Here is a 14,502-nt window from a genome sequence, read left to right on the forward strand (position 1 = left end):
ACATATTAATCAAACTGACAAAAATTAAAGACAAAGAAAAAATATTAAAAGCAACAAGGGAAAAAGCAACAAATAACATACAAGGGAATCCCCAAAAGGTTATCGGCTGATTTTTCAGCAGAAACTCTGCAGGCCAGAAGGGAGTGGCATGACATATTTAAAGTGATAAAAGGGAAAAACCTACAACCAAGAATACCCAGCAAGGCTCTCATTCAGATTTGATGGAGAAATCAAAGCTTTACAGACGAGTAAAAGCGAAGCGAATTCAGCACCACCAAACTAGCCTCAGAACAAATCCTAAAGGAACTTTTCTAGGCAGAAAAGAAAAGGCCACAACTAGAATCAAGAGAATTACAAATAGGAAAACTCACCAGTAAAGGCATCATAAAATAAAGGTAGGAAATCATCCACACACAAGTATGATATCAAAACTAGCAATCGTGAGAAGAGGAGAGTACAAATGCAGGATATTGAAAATGCATTGGAAATTAAGAGACCAGCAACTTAAAACAATCTTGTACATATATAGACTGCTATATCAAAACCTCATGGGAACTTCAAACCAAAAGTCTACAATAGACACACACACACAAAAAGAAAAAGCAATCCAAACACAATACTGAAGATAGACATCAAATCACGAGAGAAGAGAACAAAAGAGGAAGGGAAGAAAAAAAGACCTCCAAAAACAAGTCCAAAACAATTAACAAAATGGCAATAGGAACATACATTTCAATAATTACCTTAAACTAAATGGATTAAATGCTTCAACCAAAAGACATGGGCTCACTGAATGGATACAAAAACAAGACCCATATATATGTCATCTACAAGAGACCCACTTCAGACACAGGGACACAGACAGGCTGAAAGTGAGGGGACAGAAAAAGATATTCCATGCAAATGCAAATCAAAAGAAAGCTGGAGTAGCAATACTCATATCAAACAAAATAGACTTTAAAATAAAGACTCTTACAAGAGACAAGGAAAGACACTACATAATGATCAAGGGATCAATCCAAGAAGAAGTTATAACGAGTGTAAATATTTATGCACCCAACATAGGAGCACCTCAATACATAAGGCAAATGCTAACAGCCATAAAAGGGGAAATGAACAGTAACACAATAATAGTAGGGGACTTAACACCCCACTAACACCAATGGACAGATCATCCAGATGGAAAATCTACAAGGAAACACAAGCCTTAGACCAGATGAACTTAACTGATATTTATAGGACATTCCATCTGAAAGCAGCAGAATACACTTTCTTCTCAAGTGCACATGGAACATTCTCCAGGACAGATCACATCTTGGGCCACAAATCAAGCCTTGGTAAATTTAAGAAAATTGAAATCATATCAAGCATCTTTTCTGACCACAACGCTATGAGATTAGAAATTCATAACAGGAATAAAAACTGTAAAAAACACAAACACAATGGAGGCTAAACAATATGTTACTAAACAACCAACAGATCACTGAATAAGTCAAAGAGGAAAGCAAAAAATACCTAGAGACAAGTGACTATGAAAATACAACAGTCCAAAACCTATGGGATGCAGCAAAAGCTGTTCTAAGAGGGACGTTTACAGCAATACAATCTTACCTCAGGAAACAAGAAAAATCTCTGAATAAAGGTTATTCAGAGATTAACAGGCTAATAAACAACCTAACCTTACACCTAAAGCAACTAGAGAAAGAAGAACAAAGAAAACCCAAAGTTAGTAGAAGAAAAGAAACCATAAAGATCAGAGCAGAAATAAATGAAATAGAGACAAAGAAAACAATAGAAAAGATCGATGAAACTAAAAGCTGGTTCTTTAAAAAGATAAACAAAATTGATAAACCTTTTGCCATACTCATCAGGAAAAAAAGGGAGAGAATTCAAATCAATAAAATTAGAAATGAAAAAGGATAAGTTACACTGGACACCACAGAAATACAAAGGATCGTAAGACAATGCTACAGGCAACTATGGGCCAATAAAATGGACAACCTAGAAGAAATGGACAAATTCTTAAAAAGCTACAACTTTCCAAGACTGAACCAGGAAGAAATAGAAAATATGAACATACCAATCACAAGTACTGAAATTGAAACAGTGATTAAAAAACTCCCAACCAAAGTCCATGACCAGATGGCTTCACAGGTGAATTCTATCAAACATTTAGAGAAGAGTTAACACCTATCCTTCTGAAACTCTTCCAAAAAATTACACAGGAAGGAATACTCCCAAGCTCATTCTATGAGGTCACCATCACCCTGATACCAACACATGGCAATGATACCACAAAAAAAGAAAATTAAAGGCCAATATCACTGATGAACATAGATGCAAAAATACTCAACAGAATACTAGCAAATCAAATCCAGCAACAGATTAAAAGGATCACACACCATGATCAAGAGGGATTTATCCCAGGGATGCAAGGATTCTTCAGTATCTGCAAATCAATGTGATACACCACATTAATAAACTGAAGAATAAAAATCATACGATCATCTCAATAGATGCAGAAAAAGTTTTTGACAAAATTCAACACCTATGTATGATAAAAACTCTCAAGAAAGTAAGCATAGAGGGAACTTACCCCAACATAATAAAGGCCATATATGACAAACCCCAGCTAACATCATTCTCAATGGTGAAAAGCTGAAAGCATTCCCTGTAAGATCAGGAACAAGGCAGGGATGTCCACCATCACCACTTTTATTCAACATGGTTTTCAAAGTCCTAGCTATGGCAATTAGAGAAGAAAAAGAAATAAAAGGAATCCAAATTGGAAAAGAAGAAGTAAACCTGTCACTGTTTGAAGATGACATTATACTATACATAGTGAATCCTAAAGATGCCACCAAAAAACTACTAGAGCTAATCAGTGAATTTGGTAAAGTTGCAGGATACAAAATTAATACAGAGAAATCTCTTACATTACTACACACTAACAACAAAAGATGAGAAAGAGAATTAATGGGACTTCCCTGGCAGTCCAGTGGTTAAGACTCCATGCTTCCAATGCAGGGGGCACAGGTTCAATCCCTGGTCAGGGAACTAAGATCCCACATGCCACATGGCGTGGCCAAAAAGAAAAAAAAAAGCAAGAGATATTAAGGAAACAATCCCATTTACCACCGCATCAAAAAGAATAAAATACCTAGGAATAAAAGTACCTAAGGAGACAAAAGACCTGTACTCTGAAAACTATAAGACACTGATGAAAGAAATTGAAAATGACACAAACAGATGGGAAGATATACCATGTTCTTGGACTGGAAGAATCAATATTGTCAAAATGACTATACTACCCAAGGCAATCTACAGATTCAATGCAATCCCTATCAAACTACCAATGGCATTTTTCACAGAACTAGAACAAAATTTTTTTAAATTTGTATGGAAAAACAGAAGACCCTAAATAGCCAAAGCAATCCTCAGAAAGAAAAATGGGGCTGGAGGCATCAAGCTCCCTGACTTCAGGCTATACTACAAAGCTACAGTAATCAAAACAGTATGCTACTGGTACAAAAACAGAAATACAGATCAATGGAACAGGACAGAAAGCCCAGAAGTAAACCCATGCATCTATGGTCAATTAATCTATAACAAAAGAGATAAGAATATACAATGGAGAAAAGACAGTCTCTTCAATAAGTGGTGCTGGGAAAACTGGATGGCTACATGTTAAAAAATGAAATTAGAACACTCCTTAACACCATACACAAAAATAAACTCAAAATGGATCAAATAATGTAAGGCCAGATACTATAGAACTCTAAGAGGAAAACATAGGCAGAACACTCTTTGACATAAATCAGAGCAATATCTTTTCTGATCCACCTCCTAGAGTAATGAAAATAAAAACAAAAATAAACAAATGTGACCTAATTAAACTTAAAAGCTCTGCACAGCAAAAGAAACTATAAACAAAATGAAAAGACAACCCACAGAATGGGAGAAAATATTTGCAAAGGAAGTGACTGACAAGGGATTAATCTCCAAAATATATAAAACAGCTCAGGCAGCTCTATGTGAAAAAAACAAACCACTCAATCAAAAAATGGGCAGAAAATTTAAATAGACATTTTTCCAAAGAAGATATACAGAAAGCCAAAAAGCACTTGAAAAGATGCTCAACATCACTAATTAGTAGAGAAATGCAAATCAAAACTACAATGAGGGCTTCCCTGGTGGCACAGTGGTTGAGAGTCCGCCTGCCGATGCAGGGGACACAGGTTTGTGCCCTGGTCCGGGAAGATCCCACATGCCACGGAGCGGCTGGGCCCATGAGCCATGGCCGCTGAGCCTGTGCGTCTGGAGCCTGTGCTCCGCAATGGGAGAGGCTACAACAGTGAGAGGCCTGCGTACTGCAAAAAACAAAAAAAAACCCAAAAAACTACAATAAGGTATCACCTCACACTGGTCAGAATGGCTGTCATCAAAAAGTCTACAAACAGGGACTTCCCTGGGGATCCAGCGGTTAAGACTCCGTGCTTCCAATGCAGGGGATGTGGATTCAATTTCTGATCAGGGAACCAAGATCCCACATGCCACGCAGTGCAACCAAAAAAAAGTCTACAAATAATAAATGCTGGAGAGGGTGCAGAGAAAAGGGAACCCTCCTATACTGTTGGTGGGAATGTAAATTGCTACAACCACTATGGAAAACAGTACGGAGGTTCCTTAAAAAACTAAAAATAGGACTTCCCTGGTGGCGCAGTGGTTGAGAGTCCGCCTGCCGATGCAGGGGTCACGGGTTTGTGCCCCGGTCTGGGAAGATCCCACATGCTGCGGAGCGGCTGGGCCCGTGGGCCGTGGCTGCTGAGCCTGTGCGTCCGGAGCCTGTGCTCCACAGAGGGAGAGGCCACAACAGTGAGAGGCACGCATACCACAAAAAAAAAAAAAAAAAAGCTGAAAACAGAACTACCATATGATCCAGCAATCCCAGTCCTGGGCATATATCCAGAGAAAACCATAATTTGAAAAGATACATGCACCCCAATGTTCACTGCAGCACTATTTACAATAGCCAAGACACGGAAGCCACCTAAATGTCCGTCAACAGACAAATGGGTAAAAAAGATGTGGTACATATATACAATGGAATATTACACAGCCATAAAAAAGAATGAAATAATGCCATTTGCAGCAACATGGATGGACCTAGAGATTATCATACTAACCAAGCCATACAAGAAAGGCAAATATCATATCACTCATATGTGGAAGCTAATTTTTTTAAAAATGATACAAATGAACTTATTTACAAAACAGAAACAGACTTAACAGATATCAAAAATGGTTACCTAATTTATGGTTACCTAACTTATGTTTACCTAAGGGGAAACATGGTGGGCAGGGATAAATCAGGAGCTTGGGATTAACATACACTACCATGTATAAAATAGATAACCAGGGCTTCCCTGGTGGCGCAGTGGTTGAGAGTCCGCCTGCCGATGCAGGGGACATGGGTTCGTGCCCCGGTCCGGGAAGATCCCACATGCCGCAGAGCGGCTAGGCCTATGAGCCATGGCCGCTGAGCCTGCGTGTCTGGAGCCTGTGCTCCGCAACGGGAGAGGCCACAACAGTGAGAGGCCCGTGTACCGAAAAAAAAAAAAAAAAAAAAAAAAAAACAGATAACCAACAAGGACCTACTGAATAGCACAGAGAACTCTACTCAATAGTCTGTGATGGGGGAATTCCCTGGTGGTGCAGTGTTTAGGACTCCACACTTTCACTGCTGAGGGACTGGGTTCAATCCCTGGTCAGGGAACTAAGATCCCACAAGCCAGGCAGCACAGCCAAAAAAAAAATAAAAATTCTGTGATAACCTATGTGAGGAAAGAATCCAGAAAAGAATAAATATATGTATAACTGAATGACTCTGCTGTACACCTGAAACTAACACAACATTGTAAATTAACTATACTCCAATAAAATTTAAAAAAAAAAAAGAAAAACTCGTGACAGTGCTCATCTCTGGGGTGGGTACATTTATAGGGCATTTTCATTTTCTCTGCTATATATTTCTGTAAAATTCTTAAAATTCAACCAATTTCTTTCTAAGGCTGAAGTAGTACAAAGAATATTAAAAGGTGGTGGTAAGAGGGAGACAAGAGGGAGAAGATGCCCACCCCCTGAACAGCAGAGCCTGAGGCCCAGGGACAGATGAGTGGGGGCCATCGTGTGTCACTGCTGTCTCCAAATGCCCTCTGCCTGGGGCTGTGACTGCTCTGTGGGCTGTCTGGCTCTGGGAGAGGCCACAGAGGTCAAATGTGGCCCTAAGTGGGCCCATCCGCCCACCTGCTGACCCCATGGCATAGCACTCTGAGGGTCTGGATGTTGAGGGCCCCTGGAAGTTGCTAGTGGGGGCAGAGCCAGGCCCACTTACCTGTGTGGAAGAATTTCCCTGAGTAGCCCAGGTTGAAAGTGAAGTTTGGGATGTGTGTCCGTAGTTCGTTCTGCGTATCAAATAGGGCCTAGGATAGGCAGAGTGGGGAGAAAGGGGTGAGGGGAAGCCAGAAGTTCCCCGCTCCTCCCATAAGGGTCCAGAAGGGTCCTGCTCCTGCAGGACCAACTACAAAGTTGGTAGGGCCCATAGAAAAATGAAAATAGGGACCCTTGCTCAAAGATTGTTAAAAATGTCAAGAAGGGGGCTTCCCTGGTGGCGCAGTGGTTGAGAGTCTGCCTGCCGATGCAGGGGACACAGGTGCGTGCCCTGATCTGGGAAGATCCCACATGCCGCGGAGCAGCTGGGCCCATGAGCCATGGCCGCTGAGCCTGCGCGTATGGAGCCTGTGCTCCGCAATGGGAGAGGCCACAACAGTGAGAGGCCCGCATACCGTAAAAAAAAAAAAAAAAAATGTCAAGAAGGAAATAGCAGAGCATTATCTTGAATGGGCCCCCTCCAAGCATGGGGCCCTGTGTGACTATACAGGTCCCATACCCATGAAGCCAGCCCTGTGCTGCCACCTCCACCAGGCCTCTGGCAAGACAAGACATAGACTCTAGCCTGGTTCTGCCATGCCCTTGAGGAAGCTATGCAACTTCTCCAGGCCCCAGTTTCCCCAGGTGTGAAATAGGGGTAATAATAGCTCCCTCATGGGGCTCTTGGGAGGATTAAATGAGATACTGCATGTAAAACGGCCTGGCATTTTGGTAAGTGATGAAAAATAGTGCCATTATCATGTCTGTGGTCACTGCCACTGTGAGCCTCATGTCTTCATCTGTCAAATGTGGGGGATTTCACCTCATTGGTGACTGCAAAGCTGATGTCAAAGGACCACGACTTTTCCAGATATGTACTGTGTGCCCAGCAATGCAGTGTTTCCATGCACAGTGCACCCAGTGCTTTGCAAGTCAATGAAGGGATGCTGACACTTGTGAAACAAACATACAGTTGTCCTCTGGAGTCAGGACTCAAAAAAATCCCTACCAGGTATGATGCACAAGGCTGCTAGGAAACCTGTAAGAAGAGCCCGCTATCAGAACACTCTGCAAACAAAAAGTCCTGGCCCTCCTTGGGGCCACCACCGGCATCTTACCAAGGCCATGCACTACCTGGTGGACATCCATGCTCTAGCTGTGTGGCCTTGGGCCAGTTACTTCACCTCTCTAAGTCTTAGTGTCCACCTCTGTAAAATGGGATTTAAAACAATACCCACCTCACAGAGCTGCTGTGAGGATCAGATGATGCAATGCACAGAAAGGGCTGAGCACAGAGCCTGGCACTTGCCAAGCCTTGAATGAGCACTGCTGTTGGTATCATTTAAGTTGCACTGTACAGCCCATACTGTACAAGTTAATGAGGCAACATTCAAGTCTCTGCAAGAAAAGCTCAGTTGTAGCCAGTCCTTGGGATTAAAGAAAAAAAAAAAAAAAAAAAACCTGTCCCTCTGACTCAAAAGGATGTTTAAAGCAAATGGGACCTGGCTGGCATAGAGCTCTACAGTCTGCACTGAGCTGAGTACACTGAAGAGGGCATCTCTTTTGGTATTCTTCTACAGAAAAGGCTCCAAACTGCTAGCATTCCTCTCATTCCAATAATGGGGAAAATAAGAACCAAGAAGGGCAAGCCCAGGGTTCACAGGAGACACAGTGAGCCTGGCAGCCTGATTTCCTCATGGGGTCGACCCTGGACCAGTCTCAAGGACTCATCCCGGATAGGAAGCAAAGACCTAGGTTACAGCAGGAGACAGCAAGGCTGGGCCACCTGAAGAACGCCCTAAGGAGAAAACAGAGTAATCTACTTTGCTAGAGGTGGGTCGTGGCATTGCATGAAGCCTCAGAGCTGGAAGGCTCAACAGGAGTCGTCTCAAAACTTTCTTTCAATAGGGGAGCCCCTGAGGAAGTGAAATCTCAGGAGCAAACGCAATGGGTAAAGCAGATCAAAGCAACACTGCTCTGTCCCGGAGGTAGAGCCGGGAGGGCTCAGAGCCTGGCATCTGCACGTGCCCCCTCACCCCAGCCATCCAGGTCCTTCCCATCCACCCCATCTTGTCATTTCACCGCTGAGGCTCAGACAGGGGAAGGGACCAGCCCAAGTCACCCAGTCAGTTAGGGGCAGATTGGGACTGGAACCCAGGTCTTGACTCCCCCGACAGTGCCTGCGCCTCAACAGCATCTGCTCTGGTGTACGGAGGAGCAGAGAGTTCACTCTAGACCGAGGCAGGAGGACGATGGACCCCGCACCCCGCCCCAGCCCAGGGCCTTCCTTCCAGGACCCACGGCCAATCCCAACACAGTACCCACACAGAGGAAAGCATTCCTCTTAATTAAGTCTCTTTTTCAATCCTCCTCCTATCGTCAAAAAGAAGTCTTGTTTGGTGCTAATACGTTTCTAACTCTCACTAATCTCGTATAAGAGAGGACAGGTCATCAGTAGGCAGCAGTACTTCGCTAGAATTTAATCCCGTTTCGTTTTCATTGGATCTATTGTTATGGTTGCCCTCTATTTATGGCAACTGATACTGATTTCCCCATTTACACTAGTGATGTTGTTCCTTTTGCATACAACTCTGAGTAAAGTAGTGAGTAGATGAAAATGGTCTTAATTTGCAGGCTTCTCTTTTATAGTGATACATGTGTAAAATTTCATGGTTTGCAAAATGCTTTTACATACAGTTAGTTTGGTAAACATTTTTTGAATTAAACACATGCCTTTCACTATCTATACAGACCGCAGTTAATATGCCTTGTATATGATTCACACTCTAATTCTTGTTTTATGAGTTTTGTAGGAGCTTTGGTACTGACACAAACATTTTTGAGAGTTAAAAATCATGTCTGGATTAAGAGGTAGGTACTCTCTGCACAGCTACCATCTCTCCATAGTTATATTCTTGAGCTCCATACAAGCAGATGCAAAATTCCTGTATATTCAATACTTCAAATAACTTTAAATGGCACTTGCTTCTAATAAGACAATAAAACCAAGTGGCCAAGGGAGGGGGACTGACAGCACAGGGGAGGTGCAGACAGCAAAGTCACGATGGAGACAGTAAGGTCTGAAGGTGGTGAGGCCCACCCTACATGGTCTGGCGCCCCCAGCCATACCTTCACATCCTCCACCTTCATGCGCGTGCCCTCCTTGCCCACAAAGATGTCATCAATGTCCACCAGGATGTAGCGGTCCAGAGGCAGCGAGAGGCGCTTGCCTGTGAGGAAGGCCACGGCGTCGACGAAGACAAGCTTGTGCAGCCAGAAGTTGAGGTTGTTGCCGAACAGCACGCGCTGGATTCCGTCGTGGAGGCCCAGGTCCTGGACCACAGTAGCATGCAGCGCGGCGTGAAGGCCGGCATCCGCGCCCAGGTGCGGGATGGACTCGGACGACCGCGTCTTGGCCAGGAGCACAGGCTCGTAGGTGGAGTGGTTCGACTGGAATACGGTCCAGTCCTCGCCAGGCAGCACGCCCTTCTCCACCTCGCTGGGCCGTGTCACGTACAGCAGCGGGGACTTGGGGTTGATGCTGCAGTCCTTCAGGCCCAGGTTGGAGTGCAGGAACAGGGGGAAACCTTTGAGCTGCGCGCTCAGCAGGCTGTTCTCGTTGGCCTGCAGCCGGTGGGGGGGGGGTGGAGGGGGGGGAAGAGAGCCGTCAGAACCACAGCCCCAAGGGACCACGGAGTATCAGTTGTGGACCCATAACAGTCATGTCAACAGTACTCAGTAACATTCACAGAGGGCTCGTCACATTCCTGATCCTGTGCTGACCTAGCGGCGCAAACCCCGCTCTGCCTGTCATCGTAATATACCAGCTAACACACATGCCGTGCTCACCAAAGCCAGGAACCAAGCTCGTGCACTCTACATGAAGGGGTGCCGTAATCCTCACAGTGACCCCACGACGGAAGCATCACTGCCATTCCCATTATACAGACAAGGAGACTAGGCTCAGAAAGGCTAAGTAACTTGTCCAAAATCACACACAGGAAAGTCTAGCAGTGGAGAGCACGGATTCTGCCACCAGACTGCGTGGCCTTGGGCAAGTCAGGTAACCTCCCCACGCCTCGGTTTCCTCTGCTGTAAAACATGGCCAAGAATGGTAAATCCCTCAAGGGGTGATGGAGGAGGTTGAGCGCTGACTCCCGCAAAGTGCTTAGAACAGGGCCAGCGGCATCGCCCATTGCTCATTCAGTCCTCACATCAGCCTCAGGAGGAGGGTTCCTCTGTCATCCCCGCTTCACAGACGAGGACACCCAGGCTCTGAGGGCGGTGCTGCCCTGAGTTGCACTGTGGTCAGGACGAGCCACACCTCACAGCCAGATGGCTGACCCCTGAGCCCACACACCTGACCACCAGGCTCCCCTGCCTGGGGTTTCCAAGCTGGCTTTTGTCACAGTCCTTTCTTCAGGAGAAATCCTGGGCAGATGCCAACAGAGAAGAGATCAAAGAGGAGGTATCTTCTGGGAGTGCAGGAGCAGACACTCTGCCCACAGTGCTCCCAACCCCCTTGTGCCCCCAGCACACCCAAGGCCACGCCCCAGAGGAGCCCAGCTCCCTGTGCCTCCCTCTCCTCCGAGGACCCGCTGCTGCCAGTTCTGGGAACCTGCAGGCAGTACCCACAGCACCCCCTTTTCCTCTTCCCTAGACTCAGCCCCTGCTCCTTATCCCTCACCCTCCCAGCCACCTGCCTCTGGATACAGTACAATTTGTCCTTGTCCCTGTGCCAACTCCTTTTGGTCTTCTTGGCCTGACAAACTGCTCATCCTTCAAAACCCCATGCATCAGGACTTCCCTGGTGGCACAGTGGTTAAGAATCCACCTGCCAATGCAGGGGACACAGGTTTGAGCCCTGGTCCGGGAAGATCCCACATGCCGCGGAGCAACTAAGCCCGTGCACCACAACTACCGAGCCTGCGCTCTAGAGCCTGCATGCCACAACTACTGAAGCTCGAGCACCTAGAGCCTATGCTCTGCAACAAGAGAAGCCACGGCAATGAGAAGCCCGCGCATCGCAATGCAGATTAGCCCCCACCCGCCGCAACTAGAGAAAGCTCACATGCAGCAACGAAGACCCAACGCAGCAAGGAAGGAAGGAAGGGAGGAAGGAAGGGAGGGAGGGAGGGAGGGAGGGAGGGAGGAAGGAAAGAAGAAAAAAAACATGCATCTACCCTCTTCTCTTCATTGGCCTCCCTGGGACATTAAAGCCTCAGCTGTAGCACTTCTCACCTTGGCTGCTGCACTATCTGTTCAGAGTCTCCCTCACCAGTCTGCACCTTCTCAAGGGCAAGTACTATGTCACTTCCACCTTGGATCCCTGGGCCAACACAGGCTTGACACCCAGTGGGAGCAAACGCATATTGGATGAGTAACTGGATTTTTAAAAAGAAAGAAGAACAGACAGATCCCAAATACCTGGCACATCACAGCTTTTCATTACAGGTTTCATTTGTTTATCCCACAATTATTCACTAAGCCAGGCACTGTGTTAAGTAACAGGGATACAGTGAGAAAAACAGACATGGCTCCTGCCCTTGTGAACTGTAAAGGTGAGCAGAGAAGAGAGAGAGTAATCAAAATAGCAGAAATATACGTAAACGTCAATGTGACACATGCTACACAGAGGAGGTTCATAGTCCTAGAAGAGCAGATAACTGGGCATCGTCAGCTGGCTCAAGAGAGGCTTCCTGGAGAAAGGGACTGAGTAAGCATCAAGTAGGGGAGAGGCGGGAGCCAAGTTCAAAGAACAGCAAGTGCAAAGGCCCTGAGGTTGGAGAGAGCTCAGCACAGTCAAGGAATATCAAGAGGCCAGCAAAGTGATCAAGAGGGAGGAGAGGAGATGAGGCAGAAAGGTCAGCTGGGACCAGACCTGCGGGACCCTAGAGGCTTGAAGTGGCAGTGGGAAGCCATCAAAGACTCCATCAAAGGGTTCTGAACAGAGGGATGACAGGTTCCAATTTGCATGTTAAAAAGATCCATCTGGCCACTGTGTGAAGAATGAGTGGGGTGGGATGAATCAAGAGTGGACAAAGGGCAGCAAATGAGGTTGGAGAGGCAGGCAGAGTGGTACACAGGGCCACCCTGGAGAGCTCACCACATGAGCGCTGAACAAGGACACTCAGCTGAGGGCTGAGCCCTGGGCCTCAAGTAGAGCGACATCTGCCCAGGGTGCCTTTTAGTAATAACCTTCACGCAGAAGTGCTTTTTTCTAATTCCCACGAAGGCTCTGCAGGGCCCTTGCCTTCGTAAACCGAGATAAGGGGCCTGCGTTTGACTCTCCACACACCAGGAGTACCTGCCAACTCCCACCCTGTCCTGAGCCAGCCTCTGGTGTTGACAGCCCCAAACTGAGAGGCCCCTCCCCCAGCCCCCGGCTCCCCAAGACCACTAAGCCAGCACTGGGGACAAAGGCGGTGGGGGCCAGCGACATTTCAGGCCCTGTCCATCACCTGCTGTGGCCTGGGAGGCCACACTGGATCACAGGCACCGAGGGATCCCATTTCAAAGCCCCGATTCTGAGCTGACTGCCAGGCGCTGGCAGCTCAGCCAGCTGCCCAGCTGGGAGGCATCAAGGAAGGGAGAAAGCCAAGTTGCCGACTGTCCACCCCAGTCTGCAGTGAAAGCAACCATCTGGGGAAGGGAATGGAGAGTAAGCCTAAGCATCGCAGAGACTGACCCCCACTGCGGGCCTCGGCCCGTGGGAGGGGAATCCCTCCTGTTCTTCAGCGCTGGGGACCCACGCAGGAGACACCAAATCTTCCAGTGGGGTCATCAGGCAGAGGAAGGAAGAGCCCTGATCAGGGAATGGGAGACCTAGTACAGACTTAGGTAGTAACTGGCTGCATGACCTTGGGAACCTTGGGGTCCCCAAGGTGCTACCTCTCAGGGCCTCACGTCCCACACCCGTAGGTCAGTTTGCTCCGACGCGCTCACCCGTGGTTGGCTTAGAGGGGCTGAGCGTGGTGGTCGAATCTTGGCTCTGACTTATTAGCTGTGTCGGTCTAGAGAGCCACATAACTTTTTGAGCCTTGATTCCTCACCTGAAAATAAAAGTGCCCACTTCACAGGGTAGCTGTGAGAATTACATACGATAAGGCCTGCAAAGCAATGAGCTCAGGGTCTGGCATGTAGCAAGTGTGCAATCAAGCATCAGTGGCCCTTGTCAGGGCTCTACCAGGATGTGCTCAACCCCGGGGGCACCTGGAGCTGCAAGGCTGAGCCAGGAAATGGGGCTACTGAGGAAGACCCGCTCCCACCCTCAGGGTCCTCAGGGGCACATGTCGGCCAAGCCACAAGACAGATAAAGAGCTACCACCAGCTGTGTGTGCTGAGGTGAGATGACAAGGCACGCCAGCGTCCATTTACTGGGTGGCTCTGGGTACCAGGCACTGTGCCAGTGCTTCCCATCCACTGTCCTATCTTCAACATGGCACAGTGAGGTGGTGCTGTGATTGACCCCCACTTCACAGATGGGTTGAATATCCTGCCCAAGGTCACTCTGCCTCTAAGTGACAGAACGAGTTGAACCAGAGTCTGGACTTTTCAGCCCCTGCTCTCCCACTGACCTGGGAATCCAGTGCCAGCGGGCATTGGAAAGTGAGTGTCTCCAGATCCCTGGAGTCCCAAGCCCGATGCACAGCATTGAAGCAGGCCTTGCAGAAGAGCAGAAGGATGCAGCTTGACCACCAGATGGCTCCCGTTAGAGCAGAAAGTCACAGGTCCCTGATCAAAACCAAGGAGGGGTCTTGTCTTACACAGCAGGGTAGGAAGAGCATGGAGACCTGGAATTGCCACTGACCCCACAGGGAGACTCTGAGCACCTCCCTGCCCCTCCTTGGGCCTCGTGTTCACCTTCTGTAGAGCAAGGAACTGGGGCCTGATAGGATCCAAGCTATGTTGTACCGACTGAGCCCAATGACCACAGCCCACTGCTTGGTCCCCACAGACTGTGGGAGCTCTGTGCACAGTTATGGCCTCTGATGCAAATTCTACTAAATAGCATAAATGGTATTTGAAGTTCCTGGACTGATCCCACAGTGTAGGAATAAAGCCTCTGGAGCC

The 14,502-nt window shown here is 47.1% G+C and overlaps 1 protein-coding gene across 7 annotated transcripts in view; it reads right to left on the reverse strand.

The window, feature by feature from the left end:
* Nucleotides 1-14,502, reverse strand: part of NDST1 (N-deacetylase and N-sulfotransferase 1) — a 73,965-nt gene that overhangs the window by 26,551 nt on the left and 32,912 nt on the right. For all 7 annotated transcript variants that reach the window (XM_082622534.1, XM_082622537.1, XM_082622533.1 and 4 more), the window contains exons 3-4: nucleotides 9,559-10,053; nucleotides 6,395-6,482 (exon numbers count right to left, since the gene is read on the reverse strand). In XM_082622534.1, coding sequence (XP_082478660.1) covers nucleotides 6,395-6,482; nucleotides 9,559-10,053 — 583 coding nt within the window. The remainder of the gene's footprint in view (nucleotides 1-6,394; nucleotides 6,483-9,558; nucleotides 10,054-14,502) is intronic.

This window comes from Mesoplodon mirus (genome assembly GCF_964341445.2).
Source record: "Mesoplodon mirus genome assembly, chromosome: 5".
Lineage (NCBI taxonomy): Eukaryota > Metazoa > Chordata > Mammalia > Artiodactyla > Ziphiidae > Mesoplodon > Mesoplodon mirus.